This window comes from Telopea speciosissima, chromosome 9, assembly GCF_018873765.1.
Source record: "Telopea speciosissima isolate NSW1024214 ecotype Mountain lineage chromosome 9, Tspe_v1, whole genome shotgun sequence".
NCBI classification, from domain to species: domain Eukaryota; kingdom Viridiplantae; phylum Streptophyta; class Magnoliopsida; order Proteales; family Proteaceae; genus Telopea; species Telopea speciosissima.
In genome coordinates this window covers 15,711,948-15,739,799 of record NC_057924.1, presented here as the reverse complement: position 1 = coordinate 15,739,799, position 27,852 = coordinate 15,711,948, and the positions used below count along the sequence as shown (strand labels likewise).

The window sequence follows — 27,852 nt, the reverse complement described above, 5'->3', positions numbered from 1 at the left end:
GATTACGACTCATTCATCTTCCACCTCATTATTTGCTTCAGTTTCATCTCTCCAACCACCACCACCGCTGTCTCACGTGTCTTATGCTCGCTTCGTATTAAAACACAAGGCTCTCCTTCCCAACTTCCATCTCTCCCATTCCCATTTCCCTCTTTCTCTCTTAGCTTCATATGCAAGGAATCATGACCGGAAAAGATATCCTCCACAAGATGAAGGTAAATTGTTGCTCCTCCTCTTTCTCTCTTCGTTTTCGTTTCCGATTTCTTCCATGTGTTCTCAAATTTACAAATTTTTTAACCAGTTTTAGTTGTCCCTTCTTTCTGATTTAAAGACTAGTCTGGGTTTTGCTCCCAAATGCTGTTTGAACGTAAATTAGCCTTAATTGGGAGACGTATATGCTAGATCTGCTTCCTTTAAGCTCATTTAAGCTGGACCTTAACTTCTAATGCTTTTAGATTTTTTTGATTTACCAGTAGAAATGAGTTGGGCAGAGAGATCCTCTTATAGTTGGAGAATTCGTCATCCATTTTCCTGTCCCTGATATCTAGGTTGAGATAACAACCGGTTTATGGGAAAATTGGATCTCATTCATACTTAAAAGAAGACTGTTTGAGCGTCTGGGGTTTATTTCAATTGGGGTAATTAGTTGATGAATTGGGTCCTATTTTGAAGTCCTTTCTCCTAAGTGACGAACCAAAAGCAGAGATAGGAACAAAGCGTCGCACTTGGTCTTTTCTGTGTCTCTTCATACTTAGTTATGCCATGGTAACTCAGATTAGTGACGGTTTACTCATGTTTAAATGTGTTTCCTCTCGTATGAATTAATGGTAATAGTTGAGCAGGTTTTCATTCGTAATTCCAGGTTGACATCTCAATGCTTTTGTTGGATTACATTGCATGGTTTAATTTTACTCTTTTCTTGAGTTTCTAGATTATTGGTTGTATTCTTGTAATTTTGAAATACTAAACTTCAAAGCCCGTGCATTCATTCAAAGTTTCATACAGTCCCACGAATGTCTATGTACTGAAGATCTTATGTCACTAAGCTTTCTGTCAGTTGCTGGTTTAGTAGCAATGTTGTCATGTTGCTATGGCTTGCTTTCCAATGGGTTTTCTGATACTGGCCTACTTCAGCCCATGAGGTTCACTTGTAAATAGCTATTGGTGACCCGAGTTTATTTGATGCTTAACTTTATTGATTTCATAACATGAATTTACATCTGATAATGAATTGAATATATGCATGAGATGAGCAACCCTAAGAAGAATTCTCAACAACCACTCCTACCATACATAGAATTGTAAACTAAGAAAAATTGGATCTCAAGTTGAGTCCTAAGGTAATACAAATACTTATGGAAGGTTGAGAAAAGGAAACCGGATAGTATATTCGGCTAATACACCCCCTCAAGCTGAGGATTCGACAGATCGGATCTTTACCTTGTCCCAAAAAAACTGACACTGTTGAGATGACAAGCCCTTGGTACAGATATCAGCCAGCTGATCTTCAGTGGAGATGAATTGAATGGACGGTTCCCATTTAGCCATGTTATCCCGAACAAAATGAAAATCAATCTCTACATTTTTTGTATGGGCATGAAACGTTGGAGGACAGGTAAGTGGCCCCAATGTTGTCACACCATAGAGTTGGTGGCCACAGTAGAGGAACACCAAGCTCCCAAAATAGAGAATCGATCCAGGTTAACTCGGCTCCTGCATCAGCCAATGCCTTATACTCTAATTCAATAGAAGATTGGGCAACAATTCTTTATTTGTGCGACGACCAGGAAATTAGATTAGTGCCCAAGAAAATTGTATATCCCCCAATAGACTTGCTTGCAATCGTTGGAGTCTCAGTGTCAGAGAATGCTTGAAGATGAAGTCCAAATGTGTGGTCAATGAGAAAACCATGGGTCGTGTGTGATTAAGATAGCGCAGGATGCGCTCAATTAAGGCCCAATGGTCGTCGGTAGGGGCATGCATGAACTGATAGGCCTGGTTAACAACGAAAGCAACATCTGGACGGGTAAGTGTTATGAATTGGAGGGCGCCCACAATGGACCAATAGAAAGTTACATTATGAAATGGGGTACCCCGCAGAAGCCTTCGATGTGGTAGAAATTGGGGGGAGGACAGTTTTACACTCCGTCATACTTGCCCATTGCAATAGATCTGTAATATAGCGTTGTTAGGATAACAGAAGACCCTTAGAGTGTTTAGTGGCTTCAACACCCAGAAAGAAGTGGAGAGGTCCAAGCTCCTTGATGGAGAACTCACTGGATACCTGCATAAGCAGAGTTGTCACATGTGAAGTGGTGCTTCTAGTGACCAGTATGTTGTCCCTATAGACCAAAACATATGTTGTAGTTGAGCCTTGAATAAAAATGAAGAGTGAAGGGTCTGTTTGGGAGGCACGAAAAAGCGGACTGAATCAGGAATTGCAACAAGCGATGGAAATAGTATATTCGGTCTCGGTTGGCACTAGTATATTTGGCTGATAGCTATGCTCAGAAGGTTTAATATTGTCGAGCTATACATATCTTCTCAATATGACACTTCTTAACTGCCTAACATTCTACCCCATACATCATAGCCGGTTGAACAACCATCCTATAGAACTTTCCTTCAAGCTTTAAAGGAATGCGACGGTCACACAACACTCCGAGTGCACCTCTCCACTTCATCCATCCCACTATAATTTTATGTGATACATCATCGTCTATATCACCGTCTTTATTTATGATTGACCCCAGATATCTAAAATAGTCGCTTTGCGGTATCTCCCTTTCCTCAATTCGCACTATGTCAGTGTCCATCGTAGTATGACTAAAATTACACATCATAAACTCCGTCTTCTTCCCCTCCCACCTAACGTTATCAAAAATTCAAAATAATGCATTAAAAAACAAAAGAAAAGAAGAAGTAAATGAGAAGTAGACAAAAAGGGGGCTTTTGCATATCAAATGATAATAATAACAGCACTTAATTATAAACTACAGTTAAATTAATTTAATTTTATTGGGTTTGATGGACATACAACAAATGTCAAAATGTCCCAACAGTTCAGGTTTAAAGTCCCACCCCCACCCCCCCACCCCCCTCTTTTTTTTTCTTCTTTCCAGTGGTGGGTGCAATACGTTCTAATCTCCACCACAAGAAAGGCAAACAGAATATGCTAGACATTTATACTTGAACGGCAGTAACTCAAAAGAAGTAATGTTGCCGTTGTGGAACTAAACTATAGTATGCTCATGACCCCTTAATTGTGAGGGTTGGTCCTTGCCAACTGACTACTCCCTTGGGGTAAATGCAAGGGGGTTACTGTGAACCTAATTTTGGTACCACTAACAGATATACTGAGATAGTTTGCTATGGACCTCGTAATGAGAACTTGTATCTGAGTTCTTAGGAATAATGGTTGTTACTAATTTATCAAGGTAAGCTAAATTACAACCATGTAGAGATGATTAAGAACAAGAATGTTGTCAGATAGTTTGACAGCAACAGAATATAAGCAATTAATAACATAAGAATTGATATGAGGATGTTTTCAGAATTGTTGACCAAGAGGTGCCTTAAGTTAATAATCATTTTCAATCAAGTCAATCTATGAGGAGGGGAAGATTGTTTTCTTTTTTTGGTGAGGAGGGGGGGGGGGGGGAAGATTGAAGAGGATGAATTGTAAGGCAAGGTGGAGGTGGGTAAATGGTAATAGAATGTGGTGTGATCAGTGCCACTAGGAAACAAAATGAGAGAACGTTGACTGAGAAGGGTATGCCAATCACAAGGAAGACCTGTGAGTGCACTAGTGAGAAAGAGTGAGTGAGTGATTGGGTGAAAATTAGAGGAGGAAACAAGACGACAAGAGGAAGGCTGGAAATAAAATGGTAGAGATGGTAGAAAAATGCATGACAACTTTTGATTTAGCAGAAGTTATGGGCCATATGACCCTAGATAATAGCGGAATTTTGAACATGGTTCATGTAGCTTATACCTTAGCCTCATTTGTTTGTCAGAGAATCTGGGTGAGAAAGTTTGAGGGTGGGTCCCATATGTAGTGAGGTGAGATAACAAGAAAGTACTGTGGAGGGAGAGTTGTTGCTTTCCCACCCCCCATGCGTTTGGTTGTCTGGGAATGGTCAGAGAGAGGGAGAGTGATGGGGGGTAGGTAGGATGAACCCTAGGTACACTTCTGACAAGATCCCATGTCACCCAAAACAGAAAAGTCAACAAAACTCAACCTTCTCAGATGAAAATCAAACTTTAACAATCACTCACAAACATTTAGAACAGATGATCACCAGAATACAACAATGATTTAAGGGTTGTATTAATCACAATCAAAGAATGATTAAATCTGAAACACAAAGCTCAAGAACAGGAGAAAATTTAATTACTGAAATCAGAGAATCAGATCAACCACTAATGCTGATCGAGTGTCAACCTTGGATGGCCAATTCAATTCCCAAAATCTGAATCAAATCTAATAATTTGATGTAAAGTAATCAGATAAACTTCAGATCTGAATTTAAAACAGGACAGAATCAGGAAAAATCTTATAAAATCGGATCAGAAGCTCTGATTAACAAAGTATCCTGGTCGAAGGCCCCTTTTGGAAAGGCCTTAAATGCCCCGAAAGCTGGTCTAGATCTGATGGTCAGATCTATCTCAGATGGGATATCAAATCAGGCAGAAAACAGGCTCTAAAAGTATCCGCAAGTTGGATCAGTTCCTTCTTAGATATAGATCAGTTCAATCAGAATACTAACGATAACCGTAGGCTAATGAAGAGTAATTTAACTCAAATCAGAGACCCAAACATAGAACAGCAAGGTCGATTGATGGAGGATGTAAAACAATAATGTAATTGCAGGAAAACAGAGTATAAGAAGGATAGGTAACTAATGGCTACCCACCAAACCTGGACCAGAATCTCACTGTCCCCTAGGGTTTTCACCCTCTACTGAATCACAGCACTATTGAAGCCAAAGCTCAATTCCTTTAATCATCAAAATTGTATGGAGCCAAAGGCTCTTACAAGTTATTTATAGAGAAACTGAATGACAATCCTAATCTGACTAGGAATGTAAAATCCTATTGCTAATTGCAAACATAACTAAAATAGGAAACATAATCCTTAAACACCCCACACATAGGTGAGATAGTAATTATACAACTTCAAATAAATAAAAACAACTAAGCCCATGACTGAGCTGGACTAAGCCCACGAGCTGCCTGGACTTAGCCAAGCTAGTTCTTCGTCTTCTTCTTAGGGGGGTATGTAATATACTCCTTGCCTGCATTAGAGAGTGAGGGGGGGGGGGGGAGGGGAGAGGGTGGATTGGATTGATGGAAGTGCTCTTCTAGTATTCTTTCTCACTCAGTTTCTCTCGTTCTCTTTCCTCTGTTCCCTCCTGGTTGGCACAAAGACGGATTCCTCCACCGAATTACACCTGCATGGATGGAGCTTGAATGATCTAAGCAACGGTGATGCTTCTTCCTCGGCTTTCAATGATTTCAACAGCAACAGATTGGGTGAATTCTTGGCCTCTTGACAGAGCTTATGCCTGTTGGTGGTTTGCGCTTCTGAAATTACGGCCATCTGATCCACTAGCTCACTTTGAGTCATGCTCAATCAACTGGAAGAGGCGAGCCACCATGGAGATCAAACTTCTCGCGAAAAACAAACAAGAAAATCACCTTGGGATCACTTTGCGGCACCATTAGTGCACTCATCTCTTTCATATCCTCTCAGGACTCCTAGCTTCAAGATTAAGATTATTGCTTGTCCACTCATCTCTTTTGCATCCTCAGGATTCCTACGTTTGCAAGCAAGTTTTCTTTTTCTCACTAGATGCTGAGTCCCTAGAAATTCTAGCAGCAGCTTCTTCCCTACCCTTCCCATCTTCTAAATTCCCATCCCACCCAACCGAAGGAAGCAAGTAGAGGTTTATGTGGGTCGCTGGTTTGGGGGGGGGGGAGGGGAGTACAATGGAGACTATTCAAACATGGGGTCAAGGGTCAAGGATGGATGCTCTGCCAGTTCTCGGTGATGGAGCTTTGCCGGTGACCTTCTTCTCTTCCTCTTTAAGTCTTCGGCAGATAGTAGCAAAGACTGTAAACAGAATAGGATTAGAGAATGAATGCTTGGATAATTTAGTCATCCCAAACACATCTTTATTTATAATCATAATGAAGAATGAAACAATTGTACATTAGCAATGTGGGACTAAACCACATGTATGAAATAAATAAAATAACAAAAAAAAGAGAACCAGAATACCCCCACGGTATTTTGGCCATATAGCTAACACTCCCCCTCAAGTTGGTGCATATATATCATGCATGCCTAACTTGACTAAGATAGGATGAAACAGCTTGCTACTCAGCCCCTTAGTGACCACATCAGCCAGTTGATCAGTGGACTTCACAAAGGGAACACAAATGAGGCCGGCTTCAAGTTTCTCCTTGATGAAATGACGGTCAACCTCCACGTGTTTAGTACGATCATGCTGGACAGGGTTATGAGCAATGCTAATGGCGGCTTTATCATAGGAAGATGGACAACAACACCAATATCCTGCAATAATCCTCTAAGCCACAGAAGTTCACAAATTCCTTGTGCCATTGCGCGGAACTCGGCTTCAGCACTAAACCTTGCCACAACATTCTGCTTTTTGCTACTCCATGTGACAAGGTTCCCACCCACAAAGGAACAGTAGCCAGAGATAGATTTCCTGTCAGGAGAACCAGCCCAATCGGCATCAGTATAGGCTTCAATCTTCAAGTGACCATTGGGAGATAGAAGGATTCCCTTTCCCGGAGCAGACTTCAAATACCTCAAAATACGAGGGACTACATCCATATGAGAGGAATAGGGATCATGCATGAACTGACTCACCAAACTTACAGCAACTGCAATGTCAGGGCGTGTGTGAGAAAGGTAGATTAGTTTGCCCATTAACCGCTGATAAGCACCCTTGTCAACAGGCTCACCCTCTTTCTCCCAAAGTTTTGTAGTAGCTTCCATAGGAGTATCTGAAGGATGACAGCCAAGTAGCCCTGTCTCAGTCAATAGATCAAGGACATATTTTCTTTGAGAAAGAAAGATGCCCTTTGAAGATCGAGCAACTTCTATCCCTAGAAAATATTTTAGGGGATCAAGATCTTTGACCTCAAACTCAAGGCCAAGAAGAATTTTCAAATCCTTGATTGCAGCATCATCATTACCCGTGACCACAATATCATCCACATAGACTATGAGAAGAGTAACCTTGTTACCAAGCCGTCTGATAAACAAAGTGTGATCAACATTGCTCTGCTTGTAACCTGCTGAAATCGTAGCCTTATGAAATCTGCCAAACCAGGCCCTAGGTGACTGTTTCAAACCATAAAGGGCACGCTTCAATTTACAAACCCTGCCCTTAGTCCTGTCATCTTGGATGGGAAGCATCCAAAAAGCGCTGGGCAGCAGCCGTGGGTGGTAAAGGGGGCTGGACAGCAGCCGAGGGTGGTAAAGATGGCTGGGTAGCAGCCAGAGGCAATCAGGTAAAGGAATTTCGAAAGCCACATCTTCACCAGCACTCTCCCCCTGAAGAGGTGGCGAAGAATAATAAGAAATGGACTCATGGAAAATAACATCCATATTAACCACGGTACGGCGGGAAGGGGGGTGGTAGCATTTATAGCCTTTCTGGGTTGGAGAATAACCCAAGAAAATACAACGGAGCCCCCGAGGTTCAAGTTTGCCTAGAGATTTGGTATCTCTAGCATAACATACATAACCAAACAACTTAGGAGGCACAATAAAGGAGGAATTACCAATCAAAATATCAGAGGGGCTACGGGAGTTAAGTACCCTAGAGGGCAGCCTATTAATGAGATAGGCCGCCGTAAGAACCGCATCCCCCCAATATTGAGATGAGACATTTTTCGCAAACATCAAAGCTCTGGCCATTTCTAACAAGTGGCGGTTTTTCCTTTCTGCCACACCATTCTGGGCAGGGGTATCAACACAACTAGTTTGATGAATGATTCCATGGTTAGCCAAATATTTTTGAAATTGTGATTCTTTATACTCTGTCCCATTATCACTTCTCAATATTTTGAGAGTAGCCTGGAACTGAATTTGGACCATTTTATGAAAGTGCTGAAAACATGAAAAAACCTGATTTTTTGTGTGCAAAAGATACACCCATGTGTTCCTAGAATGACAATCAATGAAAGAGACAAACCACCGATGACCAGAAATAGAGGGTTTACGATTAGGGCCCCAAACATCAAAGTGCACTAATTGAAAGCAAGAAGAACTCCTTCTATTTAAAATAGGATAATTTGAACGTGTCTGTTTGGCCAGAGCACACGCCTCACAAAAAAAGTCTTCCTTAGTACGAAGGGTGACCAACCTAGGAAATAAATGTGCTAAAATTCCTAAAGGGGGGTGACCTAACCTAGAGTGCCACTGGTAGAGTTCAGAAGAGACCATGGAGTTCTGGTGTAGTGGAGAAGGCAATGGTGGTGGAGAGAAGCGACCATCATCAAGCAGGTACAGACCATCGTGCACTTTACCCAATCCAATCGTCCTTCCAAAGTCCAGATCCTGAAACACACAATGAGAAGGAAAGAAAGTGACTTTGCAGTTAAGATCACGAGTAATACTACTAATGGAAAGAAGGTTAGTAGTAAAATTAGGAATATGCAAAACAGAAGTTAATGGAAGAGAGGAAGTGCAGTTGATGATTCCTTTTCCAGATATAGAAGAAAGGGAACCATCAGCTACCTTGACCTTGTCTTTCCTAGAAGTGGGAGAATATCTATGAAACAAACCAGAGGAACCGGTCATATGATCTGTAGCCCCAGAATCTATGATCCAAGGATGTGAAGCTACAGAAGCACAATGACCCCCAAATGGAATACCTGACCGGGCAAAGTGGGAACCTGAAGTAGCAGAAGAATTGGTAGTAGCTGATGTAGTAGAGGCAGCAGCAGCGGAAGACCTCAGCATACGAAGAAGTGCCTGTAGATCATCCTGGGATAGACCAGGGTCGAGAGCAGGGGCTGCAGAATGCCTCGACCGATGGGCCTTGGTCTTAGTCTTTGTCTTGGTCTTGGCAGCCCTTTTAGCTTCAAAGTCAGCCGGTTTCCCATGAAGTTTTCAGCACTTCTCCTTGGTGTGGTAAGGTTTGTGACAGTACTCACAAACAACAGACCCAGTAGTAGAATCACCAAGAGAAGCAGTGCCACTAGGTGCAGGAGTAGCAGGGCCAGCAGCCTGGAGTGCCGATCTGTCAGTAATAGGAGGGTGCAACATGGCAGCCCTACGGTTTTCTTCAGAGGAGACCAGGGCATAGGACTGTTCAAGTATGGGAAATGGCTTATGACCCAACACCTGAACCCGAATCTGATCATACTCGACATTCAAACCTGCCCAAAAATCATAGACTCTGATCTTGTCCATATGTTGTTTGTAAGAAGTAATATCAGCAGCTGTACTTGGGTGAAAGTCAGAAAAGTGGTCCAGTTGCTACCAAAGGCTGCGTAAAGTAGCATAGTACTTGGAGACTGTCAACTCTCCCTGAGTTGTGTGAAGGACCTTCTTCCTGAGTTCATAAACCTGGGCATCATTGCCAAGCTATTCGTAAGTTTCCTTGCAAGCAGCCCAAATTTTCGAGGCTGTGTCAAGGAGAAGAAAATTGTGCTGCAGATCTGTAGTCATAGAACCAATTAGGTAGGACATAAGAACTCCATCGTTGGCAAGCCACTTGTCTTGAGCAGCTCCAACCTCAGTGGGCATAACAGTAGTGCCCCTAATATGACCCGTAAGGCCACGGGCCAACAATGGCAAAGGATGCAGACCTAGACCAAAGCAAATAATTACTGCCATCCAACTTGATTGGATTTGGAGAAAAAGTGTGATAATCTGGCTTGCTGGTTCCATCACCAACAGAAGGAGCAGTCGAATCTACAGAGTCACCCATGAAGACAGTAGAGAAGCCCAAATCGCAAAAGGGGGCTGTTGTGAAGAAAAACCCAAGAAATCCTCCAAGTTAAGGGCTGGAAATTGGAGGAAAGCCTGCTGGTAGTGGTAGAACAATGGTCTCCAAAAATCAGCAACAGTAGCCAAGTAAATCCCTTAGATCGATTTTTACAGGGTTTTGGAAAAAAACCCTGAAATTGATGAGATCGATGTAGGGAAGAAGAAGAGCAAAATCTCAGCAGATGGAGCTGAAACTAGGATCGAGTGGTGCTCTAGTAATGCTGAATCACTCTGTCAAATATCAGCCGCAACAAGAACCTGCAAACCCTAGATCGATAATGCTCAGGGTTTTGAAAAAACCCTGATTTGGTGGAAGAATAATCGATCTAGGATCTCTTCAAACTTGGTGGAGATAGGAACTAATCTAGAATAGTAAATACTGCTGCAGTTCTTGAGTCTTCAATGATGTAAATTGCTTCCTTGGAAGGGAGTGAGAGCAGTCCACAAAAAAACAGAATCTTCAAATATCACAGGCAGCAACTGGAGCTGAAATTGTCCCTATCGATCAAACAACTTGATCATAGAATGAGGTAATGGAGGGCAGCTACTGGATCTATTGATCACCTCATCAGTGCTGCCCTAATAGGGGTGAATGAAGAACAAGGGGAAAGGAGAAGAAAAAAAACTTGCGAATGAGAGGGGAGGAGGCTGAAATCGAGAAAGGAAGAGAAGGGGGGGGTCCCTAATTCGAATTCTGCTTTGATACCATGTAAACAGAATAAGTTTAGAGAATGAATGCTTGGATAATTTAGTCATCCCAAGCACATCTTTATTTATAATCATAATGAAGAATGAAACAATTGTACATTAGCAATGTGGGACTAAACCACATGTACGAAATAAATAAAATAACAAAAGAAAGAGGACCAGAATACCCCCACGGTATTCTGGCCATATAGCTAACAAAGACCTTCCTCTCTTCCTCTTTACAGTCTTTGGTGGACAGTAGTTGAGGCCTCCTTCTCTGTTGGTGAACCATCTTTCTCTTCCCTCTCTCTTTGCTCCTTGGCTGCATATGACTGTTGGGCACTTTCCCTCGTCTTCCCTTCAAGAGTCCCACCAAAATCGGTGGGAATTTGAAAGGGTGGGGTGGAGAAGACAAGGTACCGACATCACCCTATAGGGATCGTCTCGTAAAGCGAAAATCCCACTCCATTGCCATTTGCCACCAAGCAGCTTGAATTTGGAAAATCCCAGGAAAGTCTGATAACTTTCCCTCATTGTACATTCCCGCCCCACTTACTCCCCGCAAAACAAATGGGCCCAAGTAGAATTGGAGTAACGCAGAGTTGATTCAAACGGAGTTGAGTTGACTAAGTCAGTTACTTTCTTGACTTTTTCAACATTTCTTAAATGTAGCATTTTTACATTTGCATAATGGCTGTACTTTTCCTTTTGGCATTTTTCCCATGTTTGCGTATTTTTGTGATGTCATGGCAGTTTGCTGCACATATGGTGACAGAGTGATAACATGCCTTCTCAATGCATGTGTTTGACAACTTTGTTTTACTTGCATTCATCAGTAGCTATTATGGAAGTCTTGACTTAATGCTTGATGTAGGCCAAAGCTGGTTTTGGTTCATCATCAGCTGATACAGGGAAAGGCAAGAGCAAATTGTCAAAGCACATTACACATGGTTACCACTTGGTGAAGGGAAAATCAAATCATGGCATGGAAGATTATGTTGTTGCGCAGTTCAAGAAAGTAAATGACAACGAATTGGGTTTATTTGCCATATTTGATGGCCATTCAGGTCATGATGTTGCAGACTATCTGCAGTCCCATCTTTTTGATAATATTCTGAAAGAGGTAACAGATGTATACTCCATTGTATGTTCTTTTTTATGAATGAAAATACCATCTTACCAATTGCACTTGTTCTTTATCATGAGTAGACATTGTGGATTGATCTCACTATCCCTTATCTTGCTTATCTTGCTGCAAGCAGCCTGACTTCTGGACAGAACCAGAGTGTGCGATCACGAGGGCATACTTTGTAACCGATACAACAATTCTAGAGAATGCAGTTGATTTGGGAAGAGGAGGTTCAACTGCAGTCACGGTAATATTGATCAATGGTCAGAAGCTGTTAGTAGCAAATGTTGGAGATTCTCGAGCTGTTATATGCAAGAACGGTGAGGCCATACAGCTATCAGTTGATCATGAACCAAGCAAGGAGAAGAAGAGCATTGAAAAAAGGGGTGGTTTTGTATCCAACCTTCCAGGTAAGCAGAATTAGGTTTATTACCCTACCATGAGCCAAACCTAGTCATTTCAGTCTCTCTCCCCCATGTGTGATTTAAGCATTATCTTGTTTAGTGTTGTACAATGGATTCCTGGAAAATAAGATAGGACTTCCTGTACCATCTCCATGGTTGGAGGTTCGAAATGGCATTCATTGTTACCTGTTACCCATCCAAGCGCAATAATGGCCATCGGTGAAGAAATTCCTTGAGGAAAACTCGGTCCAAAAAAATATATATAAATGGGGGAAAGTTTATTTGAAGAACATGAAGCATTGAAGCCTAACAAAATTGAGATGTACATCCCGAGTGTAATTGGGCTTTCGTGCTTGATCTTTTTTATAGTTAATCTTGGGATTAAATTTACAGTCTGTGATGGTTCCAGGGGATGTGCCACGAGTTGATGGACAGTTGGCGGTGGCAAGAGCATTTGGTGATAAAAGCTTGAAGCGACACCTCAGCTCTGAACCTCATGTGGCAACGCAGATGGTCGATGATGATACAGAGTTTGCCATATTGGCAAGTGATGGATTATGGAAGGTTTGTTCTCATTTCAATGCTGTCTGTGCCATTAGTTGCACATCATTTTGCTGTGTAGATGGATACTTTAGTCATAAAGAGTAACAAAACTAGCAGAGGTCAAGCCTTGAATCTTGTCGTCTTCGTCTTGCTCCTGGCTTTTCATTTGTAGCTTGTCACAGGTATAGGCCATGGGGTGGTTTGATTGTTTATGTGGTTTTTTCTTTGGTCTTTCCCCAGGTGATGTCGAATCAAGAAGCGGTGGACTCCATCAAACACATAAAGGATGCTCTGCCAGCAGCCAAGCACCTGACGGAGGAGGCTCTTAATAGGAGAAGCACAGATGACATTTCCTGCATAGTTGTGAGATTCCACTGATCCATTTTTTTGGATGTGTTTTCTTCCCCTAGTCAGCTGACCCCATTTAGTTGGGAAAAGGCTGAGTTATTGTTGTTTGTTGTTGTTTTCGTCCCTTAGTCCAAAAATTTTAATAGGGGAAAACATATATAAAACTGTTGTGTTTGTACTTAAACATATATTAATATGGATCCAAATAGTCTCCCGTATCCTTGTAAGGGAATGCTTTTTTTTCTTTTTTGTGCGTTGGGGGTGGGGGTGTGGTTGTGTTACAAAAGGGAATGCAGTTTATCTGTTTGTAGTAGTAGTAGAGTTTGGACAGAGGTTGCAACATTAGTAGTAAATATAGATTTGCATTTCAGCTAATTCAGATGATTGCATGAGTAACCATTAATATATTTCCAATCAGTAACTACTGTTGCTTTGTTGAATTCATTTAAGCTGGGTTTGTGTCTGGTCACATGTAGTCGTGAGATCGATCAAGGAGTCGTCGAAAATCTGATGCATCTGAGGATTTGGAATCTGCTGTTATTGACCGTTCTGAAGCTCTTGAAGGGATTTGAGATGGGTTCAAGCATGCCGTTATGGAAGTCATCCCTTACATTTCTCTGTTGCAAGGCCGCATGGATTTTTTTCTTCTGCAGCTTCAACAAACTCTGACCAAGTAAATTCAGGGAGACCCAGATCTGCTGATCTGCTGGTCCGATATATCTTTGACTTCACTTTGTACGAGTTAGGGAAATACTTGCCTTTTAAGTACACGGACTCAAAGGGCATCGATCTGGTGAAGCATTCGCCATCCTTGTCTAGCGAGAAGAGCAAGATTAAAACATTCCAGATTTTTGAAACCCTAGTCCACCCAAGACTTTCTTAGAACACAACTTTTCACTTGCGCCAATACACTCCTCTGTCATATCTATCTTTCCACTAAAAATGACCGATAATCTTATTAAGCTCAGCAATGGTTACTTGCAAGAAAGGTAAACATTGACATCCCATAGGATGGGATACATATATGGCTAACGATTTGATGAGCACCTTCTTACAGGAAACTCCTTCCACCTGGATAATTTGGCCTGAACCCTCCTCTCAACAATGTTAGAAAAACCGAGTTTTTTTTGCATTTATCAAAGTCAGTAGGCAGTCCTAAATATTTCCCATGGTATTCTACTAGAGGGAAACATGTGGGTTAAGAAATTTTTTCGTCTTTGATCGAATTGGGAGTATTAGGGCTGACTGATATGCTAGATTTATGAAAGTTAATTTCCTGCCCAGAGACAACGGTATTCTAACAAAAGGGAAAGAAAAATCTCACTCTTTTGGCGACCATCTTTTGAGAAGAGCATGCAATCGTCCACAAACAAAAGATGTGAGATATGGGGATGTGAGACTTGGGGACTTGCTCTACTAGTCTTAACTCCCTGAATAAGCTTTAAGGTCTCAGATTACAAAATATAGGAAGAGAGGGCCTCTTGACAAAGGATGAGAAAATATGGATTTAATAGGCATCCTTGTCGAAGGGCTCTTCTGTGGAGAGATAGGATATTGTTGTAACACAACCGAGGAGACCCATTGATCAGCGAACCCAAAACGAGAAAGTAAGAGTCTCAAAAACTCCCACTCAACCATGTCATAAGCTTTACATAAATCAAGCTTATAGTCATTATCCTGGATTTTCCTTTTTTTAAGATCGCATCTAGCAGATTATCTCATGGGCAACGTAGATGTTGTCTGAGATAGCTTTTGAAGGAATAACGACGTTTTGGAAATGACTAATTAAAGAATTTAGAATGGGCTTGAGCCAATCGACGAGGCACTTGGCAATAATCTTGTGGATTATTGAGCACAAGCTGATGGGGGTAGAATTGAGTAATATCCCCTGAATAAACTTTAAGGTCTCAGCACACAAAATATAGGAAGAGGGGGCTTTTTTGACAAAGGATGAGAATAGATTCTATTTGAACGGATGTGAGTTGATAAGGTACCGCCCTCTGTACATATCCTACCATAGTATGTTGATGAACTTCTAAATTGGTAAGGTACCGCAAATACCGATCCCGATCTGCCAAGATACCCGATACCTAAAACCATGAGAGATAGAGGACACAATCCCTTTTTAATTAACACTGAAAGGGTATTGAAGGCATTTGAGGAAGAAAGAGATTAGGAATTGGATAAGAGACACGTGCCTACGAACAGTGCAAACCAAACAGCGCCCTTTCGGACCATCAGATATAGCCGTTAGAACTGCGCTCCCTTTTCCGGAGAGTTGCTTCTCCAAATAAGTACAGTTGTTTACTCGCTATTGTTTCTTAATTCTCTTATTTCAAAATTTTGACCGTTGGGGATCGCAACGTTAATGCCACCGCTATCTCTCGCGCAACCTAAGTCAGACCTCTCTCTTAGAAAACCGACCGTTTATCTCCCACTCTGTTTCGCTCTCCTTCGCCCGTTGTGGAACTCAACAATTGTGTTACCCTCTTTCCTTCACTGTAAATCGTTCAAAGTACTTCTAGGGTTTAAGAACTACTGAGCCATCCATCATCTGTGGCAATGGAAGATTCTAACACAATGATTGACGAGGTGTACGAGTTTTCTGCGCCTAGGTATTTCGATTTCATCAAAGGCGAATCCGTTGAAGAGAGGGGAAGAGCGGAGCTCTGGTTCGATACCGCTCTGAGCTATGCACCATCACGTACGTTTCCATTCTTTTTCTTCTTGTATTTATCTTGTTTGATTTCTTCACATAGTGGATCGAACAATTGTTTTATCTCGAGTTCTTTTCTAGTATACTCCAATTTGTGATGAGATACGGGATTTTCTTGTTCTTCAATTTCAACACCGAAACGTTTGATCTGTTTTCAATTTCTTTCTAGTTTCAATAATTGGTATAGATTTTACTTTGATGCAGCTTTCATGCCGAGAATCAAGACTGGTAGATCTGTTCACATTGAAACCCTCTGCAACTTCGGCGATGCAGAACAACCGCAGAAGGTAAATTCACGAATTCATAAAAGTTTCCGATTTCCTTGTAATAATAAGTTCTTTCGATGTGAAAGTTTCCAAAGACACACTCGTAGGAAGAACAACGACTGAGTAAACATATTTAATCTCCCTTTCACGGTTTCAGGCTTCAGGATCATCGGAAACCTCAACTGCCTCCCATACAACGGAAGCTGCTAGTTTGGCACCAGTAGAAAATACTAACAGGTGACATTACTAAATTTATATTCATTTATAACGTATTCCGTCCCTAGTCTGTTCTTTGCTGATTCAAAAAATAATAATAATTTGTGATCTATCAAGGCTTGAATCCGAGTTGGTCTCTTTGGAATCGACAAAGGAAGAGGAAAACAGAACAAATCCCATTGATGAGGTATGTTCAGTCATTCACCTCTGTTCGCCCAAAGGTCACTTTTTCTTTACCACTTGGATTGGATTGAAATATACTCCCCTATTTTTGGATTCTTTTACTAAGCGACTTCCGTCAATCAGGTCTCTCTTTCTAAGCAGCCCTCTGAAGACCCATGCATTCAACAGAAAGAAAGGTTTGTTCATTGTTCTAGCTCGACCTTGCTCAACAAATATCTCATGGTGGTTCCTAATATTTCGATAATGTAATCTTCTGTTTGGTACAGTGTTTTGGCCGCTAGTGTTGAGTCTTCAATTGTGGAGACTGTGAAAGCTACTGTGGAGGCTACTTCCTCTGAGGTCTCTGTCATTCCAAGTAGATGCCACAATTCAGGTTCATCTTTTGCAACCCCCAATTTTAGTTCTCCGTTCTGTAATCTGTTGATCAAAGCTCATGTACCAAGCACCTTGTTCTACAACAGGTACAGGAACTTGTACACCCAAACCGCAGATAATCTCCAGGAAGGAAGAAACAGCAACTACCAATTCAATGAAGAACCAAAAAGCTAAGAAGATAGCTAGTCTAGTAAAAAACCCATCTGCTCTAAAGCCCAAAAATCGTTCTGAATTGTCCAAAGCTAAGAGTGGAAAACCAACGAGTGGTGAAAGGTTAGTCTTCTTACCTTGCTTTTTGGTAGTAGTATAACCCTATTCTTGATATTCTTTATTTTTGTTCCTTCTACTTCCAATTGCTGCACAAACCATCTGATCTATTGCCTCCAACTTTGTAGTATGAAAACTGCAAAGAATGCAGTTGCAGCTCCAGACTTTGCCCAAGAAAACCAAGCAATTAAGAAACAGAAGCTTGACGGTGGAAGAACAAGACAGGTTATTATTGTCACTGCTTCTCTTTAGTCTCCCTAGAATTTCTTTGGTTTGCTGTGTCTGATATGGATTCTTTTTTAACAATTCGCAAAACCTAGATTCTGAATATCAAAACCCATAATTTGCCCCACAAGTCAAGACCTGCTCCAAATGGTGGTGGTTTCAATTTATTCTCTTCAACTACGAAGACTTGCAAAGAGGATAGAAAGGTTTGCGTCCGAGCCAAATTCTTATAGCTGACTGGGAAATCAAATTCATGTGAGATCAATCTTACTGACTTGATTAAACACTTTTTTTTTATATGAAGGTTTATGTTCGAGAACCAGCTGTTCCATTTGTTTCAATGGCAGAAATGGTTAAGAAGTTCCAGTCCAAGACTAGAGAGATTGAGCTGACACATGGCAACAACTTGCTTTCACATGTAAAGATCTATAATTTCATTGCTTTTACTTATGCCTGTGGATCTGTTCCTTATGAATGTGGGATCTGAGGGTTGCTGCTGTTTCAGGATTCCGCTGCTTCAATTGCACAAAGGAAGCCAAGGCTTACTCTGACTAGGCCCAAGGAACCTGAATTCGAAACAGCAAATCGCCTTCGTCCTCTCAGGGTGAAGAGCACTGCTGAGCTTGAAGAGGAGATGATGGCAAAAATCCCAAAGTTTAAGGCCCGGCCATTAAACAAGAAGGTCTGCTGCTTACTGAAAATAATGTATTAATAAAATTATGACTGTTACCTGCTCGTTTTTTTTTTTTCTTCTATTGTTATGTATTGCAATCAAATAGTTCCTTTTCTGTACATTTAAGATGTTTGAAGCTCCAACGCTGCCTGGATTGCCAAGAAGAGTCCCCCAGCAACCAGAATTTCAGGTGATTTCTTTCAGACAGTTAGAATGTATGATGGTAAGAAGACAGAATTGTTACCTTTACTGAAAGGAGTTTCAACTTTTTTTTTTTAGGAATTTCATTTGAAGACAATGGAGAGGGCAAACCAGCATGCTGAAACATCATCAGTTGTTTCCACGACTGAATCCTCTTGTCAGGTGAAAATCTTCTTTCTTCTTTATCCTTCTTGTCTTTCAATCATCTAGCTTCTTGTCAGTTTGTTTTATTTACTGGGATTAATGCTCATTCAACAGAATCAAGGGAAACCATATAATAAGCTAACCGAACCTAGAACGCCTCGTCTTGAGACATTACTCCGAGCTCGTCCGCCCAAGTACATATCCTTATCCTAATTTATACTATATACTATTTAAAGGAGAAATATTGATTACAGAGTAATTGTTCTTATTTTACAGGGTTAAGAGTTCACAGGAATTAGAGCAAGAGGAGCTTGACAAGATGCCTAAATTTAAGGCTCGGCCACTCAACAAGAAGGTTAGTTTATTTTTTAATCTCTTAACACAATCTTCTTTTTGGGCACCATTACTTCTATGTAACACTTAATATTTGCTTCAGATATTTGAGAGCAAAGGGGAACTAGGAATGTTCTGCAATACAAAGCGCAATGTCACAAAGCCTCAAGAGTTCCATTTTGCCACAGATGAAAGGATTCCACCTCAAACTTCAGTTGCTGATCTGTTTGACAAGGTTAGTCACTCACATGAAATTAAAAGATATCTTCTACTGCACTTACTTAATTGTTCCTTGTTATGTTCTTTCAGCTTTGCACTTGCTACTATGAATTGTAAATTTCATTTAATTGTTCTTTGTTATGTTCTTTCAGCTTTCTTTGAATTCAGACCCTCGTCATGATTATCAAATTCCAAGGGTCACCACACCAAATCCTTTCCATCTCCACACAGAGGTATATCACTTCTCTCTCTCTCTATTGAACTTTCATGCTCTGACTTCTTGAATTTGACTTACATTGCTTATCTGTTTCTCTTCTGCACTCTAGGAACGGGGTGAAGAGAAAGAGAAGAAATTTTTACTGGAAGTGTTACAGAAACAGTGGGAGGAGGAGAAAGCAAGGGTTCCAAAGGCTACACCATATCCTTATACAACTGACTACCCAGTGGTAAGGGAGTAGCATTTTTGTGTCCTTCCAATTTTCGCCATCGCAGTAAGAAAGTAGTTTGAGCAGCCTGTTGCTTCTTTTGCAGGTGCCACCAAAGCCTGAGCCTAAAAAATGCACAGAGCCAGAACCTTTCCAATTGGAGAGTGTTGTGAGGCATGAAGATGAAGTGCAGAGGGAATTGGAAGAAAGGCGGAGAAAGGAGAAGGAAGAGGCTCAAATGAGAATCTTCAAGGCACAACCAATCTTGAAAGAGTAAGATTGGTGATAACTATTCTAGCATTTAATTCATAAGCTGCTGCTTCCCTATCACTAGTAATAACATTCCAACAAAATCGTTAATGATTCTACTGGCTTTGTGTGCAGGGACCCAATTCCAGTTCCTGAGAAGGCAAGGAAACCCCTCACACAGGTTCAGGAGTTTGAACTCCAAGTTGATCACCGGGCTATAGAAAGATCAGAGTTTGATAAAAAGGTCTCTTCTCTTGTTTCTTTTAAGAATCCAAGTTATGCAAATAAGCACCTAAAGCATTTTTGTGAACCATGGGCTCATCAAAAATTGATTTTTAGATTAAGGAGAAGGAAATGAAGTACAAGAGGTACAGGGAAGAGCATGAAGCTGCTACGATGGTAATACTTTTGTGGTCCTTGCTTTTCAAATACAGTTTCTTTGAACTTGACAGTGTGTGTTTTCCTTTCCAACATTCATATATGCTTGTTTTTGTAGATGGAGGAAGAGAAGGCACTGAAGCAGTTGAGGAGGACAATGGTTCCTCATGCAAGGCCGCTACCCAATTTTAACAACCCCTTCCTTCCACAGAGGTAAGCAACCTATTTATATATCTACGTTACTATCATCCATTATGCCAATTTGGTTTCATCGAATGAGGATTTTTGATTGACCAACAGGTCAGGTAAGGAGACAACAATAGCCAAGTCCCCTAACCTCCGAGTTCTCCAGAGAAAAGAGAGGAAGAAGATGGTGTTGAGTGCAGCTGTGTCAAGTGCAGCTTCAAACATGAGATGATGTTGATTAAAAAAAACTGTATAAAAACTAGCTGTTCAAAGTCTCTTGAACCCCCAATTGGTGTTGTAATACCATAGTGATTCATATTATTAGTCATTAATAAATGTGTGTTTAGATTCTTTGCTTTTGGATAGATGAAATAATGTGAGTCCACTGGAGTGGAACAATGGGCATCCAATGACACTGATGAGACACAGTGTGCTTATTTACCAGGAACCAACCCACCCCACCCAATCTTGCACTAGATAGCAACCTGAGAAGCACTGGTCCTGGGTATATTAAAAAAATAAAGATGGTCCTTTCTCATTCCAGCATGTTTCAGACCAAATATCCTCTTTAATCTTGAGAAAGTGATATGGATAAGGAGTTAACCCTGACTTTGTCACTGATGATCAGAAGTTGCGATATTGCTTTCTTGCGATTTTTAAAAAAAAATTCTACTTTATTTTGTTGGGGAGATGGAATTTGAGGTGAACAAATTTTTTTTTCGAGTTTATTATTAGGTACTTTAAAATATGATGGGAGGATGAATGTTCTGAACTTATGGAATGAAATCTCAAATGTGGACAAAATCTAGGGGCTTAGATGCTCTGAAATAGTGTAATTTGATTCATGTGAATTAAAACTTCAAATATAGAGAGATGAATTAGAATTATTTCCCCTTAAAAATTACTCTGTATCTCACAATGTAGGGATTTGTTTAAAATTGATGTCAATCTTATTATAATATGCTTTGGAGAGAAAGGATATTGAAATTATCTCTCTTATATTACTAACTTCCAGCCCCAAACACAAGGATAAGAAATGCCTCAAAAGTGTATGCAACTTGCCCTACATAGAAATGTTAATTAGAATTATAAAAAGTAAGAAAAGAAATGGTAGTTGCATAATTTTATGAAAACTTTAACCACCTTTTGAGTTTTTTTCCTGTATTCATTTGGAGTTGTGGGAAATGCTTGTCCAAGTCCAACTGTGGGGAATTCCTAGGGCTGAATTAGTAAAGGAGAATGAAATTTATGAAATTTCTAATGAGGAGTTTTAATGTTTTTTATATGGATGGGTCCACATTACCATGTCTCATCTCAACTTTTGACTTTGCTGCACTCATGGTTGGAATCCTTTCACACACATCCAACCCTAAATGTTTGTAACTGGTTAAAATTTTATGGATACGTGGATCCTACACCATCTTCTCATATGTCAAGAGCTTCAATATTTTTGGAGTTTGTCGCATGGTAAAATAGAGTTTGGAAAATTCAAATGTTGCGTTGCAGTGATTGGAGTACCATAGATGTGCATGAATAAACGGTGATTAGAATTAAATTAAATTCTAAAATTTAAGACGTAACTAATCAAAATCACAATCTCCCTAGTTTCTATCCAACAATTGATTCTACCCAAAAAAAAAAAAAAAAATCTAACAATGGAAATAACCATATCAGTTTTCTACATGGCAAAAGAATACTGAAAGAGTGCAGAGTGGGCCTCAATATAACGATAAGGTGGCTGTGGGTTAAAAATAGCTTCTTCGTAAAATAGGATTAAAACTGCATACATTATAACCTTCCTCAGACCCCGTAGTGACAATTGCCTCGAATAACCATTTTCCCTATACACAATAATAAGTGCTACACATAATGCAGTTGTGAACCGACCTAATCTACCCTTGAATTAGGATATTTTTTGATGTGGGTAGTGGATGTTTTCGATCTGTTTCGACCTTCATTTACAGTGGATGCTTCTAGAGAGAAGAGCCCATTCTAAGGGTCTCTCAGTCTCACAATTATAGCCCATCCAGAAATATTTCATCAAGAAATAAATAAATAAATAATAGAACAAAACAAATAGTCTAGAAATAAAGAATAAAAAAGAAGGGGGTTATTGTCGCCATCAGTAAAGAGTGTAGGACTTAAAAGCACTTGTCACGCAGGTCCTATAGGACAAAAGGTATTATTTGAGGGAGGGAGGGACCCCATAATTCTTATCCGCCACATCCAGCTTAAACAATTTATTAAAAAATTCATGATTTCCTTAGATTTATGGAGTGAAGTTGTTATTTTAAGCACCAAGCTTCACTATTTATAGCAGAAGAAGAGCTTGAAGCCAAATCACACCCACACGATCATACACTTCGAGAGAAGAAAGAGTGTGTCTGTGTTTGTGTGAGTGTCAATTGTGAGAAAATATGGTTTTACTAGAAAATTTCTGGGATGAGGTTTTGGCTGGGCCTCGTCCTGATCAGGGGCTGAGGAGAGTCACCACCAAGCCCTTGAACCTTAAAAGAGGTACTCTCACCCAGATCAGTTTTTTTATATCTATATCTTTCTCTCTCTGTTTTATTATTATTGTTGTTGTTTGTTATTTGTTTGATAAGGCCGGCTTGTTCTAGTGAATGAGCATTAGATTGCATCAATCTAAGTATGAGATAGTTTAATAAGTTTGATTTAATGTGTTCCATCAGCTCTGAAGCTTTTGACATATCAATCAAATACCTAACATTATTTTAATTCTTAATGGCTACTGGAATATATATGTATGTAATAGATGATGAGGAATTAGGAGAGGGAAAGAAATGGATGCCAGGGAGTCCAACGACACCAGCAACGCCGGCGACACCGTTTTCTGCTAGAAAAGAAAATGTGTGGAGGAGTGTGTTCAACCCGGGGAGCAACCTTGCCACCAAAGGCATCGGAGCTGAGCTCTTCGACAAGCCCCAACCCAACACCCCTACTGTTTACGACTGGTACCTACTATTAACTTAAAATATATATATATATGTTTTGATTGGATGAGTTATTGGGGTTAAATTCCATTTTAATGGATCTCGGATGGGTTGTTGCAGGCTTTACAGCGATGACACCCGGAGCAAGCACCGTTGATCTTCAGGACTCAAGAAACTGTGAAGATCGAAGTGCATGCGTGAGGAGTGTTTGGACTATTTAATAAATAAACGCACAAATATAAGTAGTAGCCGGCCATGTTAGTGTTGGGAGTATATAATACGGTACCCTGTCCTTGTACATAGTTTCTTGGAAGCGTACGTTTATGTGTGTTTTTAAGTCACAGGGTATAAGAAGGTGTGCGTTTGGATGTTTTGCGTAGTAGATGATGGGTTGTTGATCTACTGCTTTGTTTATTGTGATATGTCGATAATATGACAATTAATTAAGCAAACAGCTCTTAAATTTATCTCCTATTGTTATGGTTTCATGGATGATCTGACTCCCCCTTAATTTGATTTGTGATCTAACCTTTTTTTTATGGGTGTGTGTGTGTGTGTGTGTGCAAGAGTAATAAAAAATAGGGAGAATGTTCTCTGTGCTACAGCGCAGCCTATGCAAGGGGTAGGGTGGTCATTGCTCCCACCACCATGTGCCTGGGCACAGCCTGCGCTACAGCACAGAGAACAGCGCCCCTAAGAAATAATAGAAAAAGAATTATATTTGGGAGAGTGGTCTATCTCTTTCTCATAGACCGCCAATGCATCGCCGGATTGTGCACTGCGGAGGATTTTTATCCGTGGAATAGCCATTGCATTAATCCATCAAGGATCCATCCTCTAAACATATGAAATCCTAAAAGTTTAAAGGAGAAAAGTACTCTGTGGAGAGTATGCCGCCAAAACAGTGTGGCCTGAAATGACCGCCCCACCCTCTGAAAGGCGGAATGACCACAGTGCCTTCTGTGAAATGCGGATATCTATCCGCCCCCAAGATGCTACAGGACTCCTCTCGCTTGCAGGGACCACGCTCCCTCACAGAGAATAGTCTTCATAAATAAACCCCCATGTAAGATTGAAATCCCACCCTTATTGATGCTTATCTACATGCTCTTATTAGGCCTCCATACTTAAGTAGGGGCCATGCTCATGCCAAAAAACTCTCCCTCCTAAAAATAATAATAATATTTTGTCCAATCCACTATAGGAGGTTTAAAAGAGACTTCTTAGTCCTTAAATTTTCATTACTCTGTTTTATCATTTCGCAAAATCCAAATAAGATTGAAATTTGGCATGTGATTAAGGAGCTTGGGGTCTATCAATTCACAAAATTTTAGCTCCATCCTGTCACATGAGAGGATTATTCACAAACCAGATCAAATCATAGCATCTGCGTTGACCATGAAAGCTATACCTTTAATTTGTAACAAAGATTTTAGAAAATTGCATATTGGATTCAACTTGGATTCCTAAGATCTTGATGCGACTTAATGGATCTCAAACCATCTTAGCCGAGTTTGGGGAGAAGAAATGGAGTTCGGCTCAGGTTTACATACGAGAACCATCTCGTATGCCTCTTAGCTGACCTGATGGAATCCACTTTGTGAACCCCACTTGTGGATGTCATTAGGTGGGCTCAGGAATGTACAAGAATGTTCTTATACATGAACTTGAGCCGGCCTCGAAGAAATGGGGTAGGTATCTGATCATGATTAGTGGATTTCACGTATGTTAAAGTATCATATTTCTTGAATAGTTTAGTTTAGTTTTTTTTTGTCAAATGTCCAATTTTTCGCATATTTTAATGGAATATTAAAATTTTTTTTTTGGTAAAATTTTCTTAAATTATTTTACTTGCATACCTAAAGTATAAAAATATAGGGCATGAGAACTCCACCCGATCGCACACATGGTTTGAGGAATTGGATACTGATTTCTGACCAATCCTATACCGGTGGATTGGTACGGTGGGGGTAAAATGTAAAAAAAAAAAAAGTAAAGTCTTTTTTGAAGTAAACAGGACCCATCCACACCAATTAGAATCGGTATCAATAGAGACCGATATCGATATCGCTTACTAAAATCCTAGTTGCGCAGCGCACGCCACCTCTGCTCCTAGACATAGGGGTGTGAAAAATGACCAACACACCCCTAGTCATTTCCATCTTTTCAGGGGATGCGACGGTCATTACGTGTGGCCCTGTGTCTGGGTACAGGGCAACGTGCGCTGCACGACTGGGTGGCGTTCTTTCTCCCAAAAGTAAATTTTTACTTTTTCAATGCTGTATATTACAACATATCCCACGTCTCTTTTTCTGTATATTAATTTACTAGTTATACTCTCTATATAGGTCATGTATATCCAACCCTAGGCTCCGCCGTAGTGTGTGTAGGGTTTTTCGGCCGTAGTGCGTATAGGGTTTTTCCGCCATAGTGCGTGAGATAATTCTTCTTTTTGTTAACCTGTCTTCATCGTCCAAACCCTACTGCAAGCAACATGGAACCGAACCAAAACCTACTCCCTTCTTCTTCCATATCCCCACATGCAAGTAGCACTCTGCCTGCATCATCATCCACTGGCCACCACTCCCAACCCCACCTACAGGATGATGAAGACAATGACTCATTTGAATTGGATGCAACCCTGGAAGAATGTTTGTTTCAACATCGAGAGAATAGCCTGGTGGGACAGATCGCAACGTGCCGTCGTTACCGCAAGCAGGCCTTTACTGATGCATTACCAAGTGCGTGGAACTTGCGCTTCCCTATTGAAGTTACCCCCCTTCATGGTGATCGATATCTATTTCAATTTCGTCATCCCCTCGATCTGGCGAATGTCATTGATGAAGGTCCTTGGTCAGTGGGAGGTAATTTGGTGGTACTAGAACCATGGAATCCAGAGGAGGACTGGTCCTTCCAAGAAGTTGAATTTTGGGTGCAACTGCACCATATCCCTCAGGAGTTATGCTGTATTGAGGTAGCTTCCTAGTTGGCAGCAAAGATTGGTAAGCCTAGTCAGATAATCTTCTTTGATGGGATTCAGTTTGGCGTGAGGATGAAGTATATCTAGTGCAGGGTGTCGATCAATATCACAAAACCCCTACGACAAACCATCAACATCAAAAGGAAGATGGGTAAGGATTATAAGATGGAGATCAAGTACGAACGCTTACCTAACTTCCGCTATTTCTGTGGCATGGTCGATCACGAAGTTAAGTGATGTGTTGCTAAGTTTGAGGAGAAGGCGAAGCACGGCGAGGCTCACGGCTATGGTAAGGGGTCGAATTGCCCAGAGTTTCTGGCATGTCGTTTTGCTTCGACTCTTCGTGGTTCTGTTCCCTTACCAAGGCAACTGGAGAAACTAGAGATTTTGAAGTTTGTGGATGGCGCTTGGAGTCCCGGTGTTGCAGTACCGGTGAGACGTCACACAGTCGCTGGAGGGGTTGACGATGGCCACATAGGCAAGGCGACTCCATCGACGGTTACTCAAACCTCTTTGACACGTGGCAAACTTCCCTTAAATCCAGGAAACCCTACCCCCTGCCCACTACCCGTAATTAATTCAAACTCCACCCCACCTACCCACGTACCACAATCCACTACGCCTCTCACTCACCCTTCAGTGGATTTCTCAACTCTCCTTCAGAGTCCTGAACTTTCTAATCTCCTCCATAATCTCCTCCCCCACTTATCCGGCTTTTCCATTACACCTAATAACCTATCTGTTTCAAGTGATGCGACAATCACGCCCCCCTTATTCCCTCTCTCTACCACCCTTAACTGCCACACACCTCCAATTGGAATCCACCACTCTCACCCACCAAAACCCGAACCCGAAGCCAACCTTCAAAACCAGTACCCATATCCATGGCCAAACCTTATTACCTCCACTTGACCTGACCCACCCGATGGTGCTGGATACTCTAGAGCCCAAGTTTGGCGACTCTCCATCCCTTCACACTCTGTATACAAACCTAGTCTTTGAAGGAAAGAAGGAAACGCAAAAACGCCCTCACTGTGCTATGGAAGAATCCTTTATGGTAGAAACTGATATTGACATTCAGGAGCATATCTTGTGTTCCATACCCATGGAAGCTGGGGAGGCATAGCTCCACGGGGAGCCATAAAAATACTATCTTGGAACTGTCGGGGTTTGGGGAGGTCCCCGACAGTTCGGTCCTTGTTGCACCTCTCACGCATGGAAAAACCTGATTTTATTTTCCTGATAGAGACAAAGAGTCAGGCTAATAAAATAAAGTGTATCCAGCATAGGCTACGTATGCACCATACCTACTGTATTGATTCAAATGGTGCTTTTGGCAGCTTGGCTTTATTTTGGCATGAGAATTTCAATGTACAAATTCTATCAACTAGTCAGCATTTTATTGATTGTGTAGTGACCAGGGAGAATGGGGTTGTTTTCTACATGATTGGGGTGTATAGGCAACCAATAAAGGAACACAAACAGGAGGTGTGGAACGAGCTTATTGCGCTCAGTGCTGGGAGATTCAGAATGGATCTGCTTTGGAGACTTTAATTCCTTCCTTTCTTGGCATAAGAAGGAAGGAGGGAATAAATCTGGTCCAAGGGATATGAGGAACTTCAGACAGATGTTCGATACTTGTGAGCTACTAGATCTGGGTTCGCATGGTCCAACTTTTACATGGAACAACTATAGGAAAGGTCCATCCAATATTC

General features: G+C 41.0%; 3 protein-coding genes across 3 annotated transcripts; all 3 read left to right on the top strand.

The window, feature by feature from the left end:
- Positions 1–45: 45 nt before the first annotated feature.
- LOC122640672 (probable protein phosphatase 2C 39) lies at positions 46–13,203 on the top strand. Its single transcript, XM_043833900.1, has 5 exons — positions 46–215; positions 11,598–11,846; positions 11,986–12,262; positions 12,666–12,820; positions 13,040–13,203. The coding sequence occupies exons 1-5, from the start codon at positions 171–173 to the stop codon at positions 13,175–13,177; spliced, it is 864 nt and encodes a 287-aa protein (XP_043689835.1). The 5' UTR covers positions 46–170; the 3' UTR covers positions 13,178–13,203.
- A 2,434-nt stretch (positions 13,204–15,637) lies between these two features.
- Positions 15,638–20,558, top strand: LOC122638676 (protein TPX2). Its single transcript, XM_043831530.1, has 23 exons — positions 15,638–15,851; positions 16,068–16,150; positions 16,287–16,366; positions 16,463–16,532; positions 16,652–16,704; positions 16,795–16,901; positions 16,990–17,176; positions 17,299–17,395; positions 17,491–17,601; positions 17,700–17,813; positions 17,901–18,077; positions 18,196–18,258; positions 18,348–18,431; positions 18,528–18,607; positions 18,690–18,768; positions 18,850–18,981; positions 19,118–19,198; positions 19,292–19,411; positions 19,497–19,663; positions 19,775–19,883; positions 19,979–20,038; positions 20,136–20,230; positions 20,318–20,558. Exons 1-23 carry the CDS (start codon positions 15,710–15,712, stop codon positions 20,433–20,435), a joined length of 2,409 nt encoding a protein of 802 aa, XP_043687465.1. The 5' UTR covers positions 15,638–15,709; the 3' UTR covers positions 20,436–20,558.
- Positions 20,559–22,600: 2,042 nt separating this feature from the next.
- On the top strand, positions 22,601–23,334 carry LOC122640317 (auxin-repressed 12.5 kDa protein-like). The gene is made up of 3 exons (XM_043833476.1): positions 22,601–22,720; positions 22,998–23,178; positions 23,278–23,334. Exons 1-3 carry the CDS (start codon positions 22,621–22,623, stop codon positions 23,312–23,314), a joined length of 318 nt encoding a protein of 105 aa, XP_043689411.1. The 5' UTR covers positions 22,601–22,620; the 3' UTR covers positions 23,315–23,334.
- The last annotated feature ends 4,518 nt before the right edge of the window (positions 23,335–27,852 follow it).

Excerpts from the sequence above, each read along its gene's own strand:
- LOC122638676 (XM_043831530.1), top strand. The coding sequence starts at position 15,710 with ATGGAAGATTCTAACACAATGATTGACGAGGTGTACGAGTTTTCTGCG. Across the intron at positions 17,177-17,298 it reads AAACCAACGAGTGGTGAAAG|TATGAAAACTGCAAAGAATG; the intron begins GTTAGTCTTCTT and ends CCAACTTTGTAG. Across the intron at positions 18,078-18,195 it reads CCCGGCCATTAAACAAGAAG|ATGTTTGAAGCTCCAACGCT; the intron begins GTCTGCTGCTTA and ends TGTACATTTAAG.
- LOC122640672 (XM_043833900.1), top strand. The coding sequence starts at position 171 with ATGCAAGGAATCATGACCGGAAAAGATATCCTCCACAAGATGAAG. Across the intron at positions 11,847-11,985 it reads TTGATAATATTCTGAAAGAG|CCTGACTTCTGGACAGAACC; the intron begins GTAACAGATGTA and ends TGCTGCAAGCAG. Across the intron at positions 12,263-12,665 it reads TTTTGTATCCAACCTTCCAG|GGGATGTGCCACGAGTTGAT; the intron begins GTAAGCAGAATT and ends TGATGGTTCCAG.
- LOC122640317 (XM_043833476.1), top strand. The coding sequence starts at position 22,621 with ATGGTTTTACTAGAAAATTTCTGGGATGAGGTTTTGGCTGGGCCTCGT. Across the intron at positions 22,721-22,997 it reads GCCCTTGAACCTTAAAAGAG|AGGGAAAGAAATGGATGCCA; the intron begins GTACTCTCACCC and ends AGGAATTAGGAG. Across the intron at positions 23,179-23,277 it reads ACCCCTACTGTTTACGACTG|GCTTTACAGCGATGACACCC; the intron begins GTACCTACTATT and ends GGGTTGTTGCAG.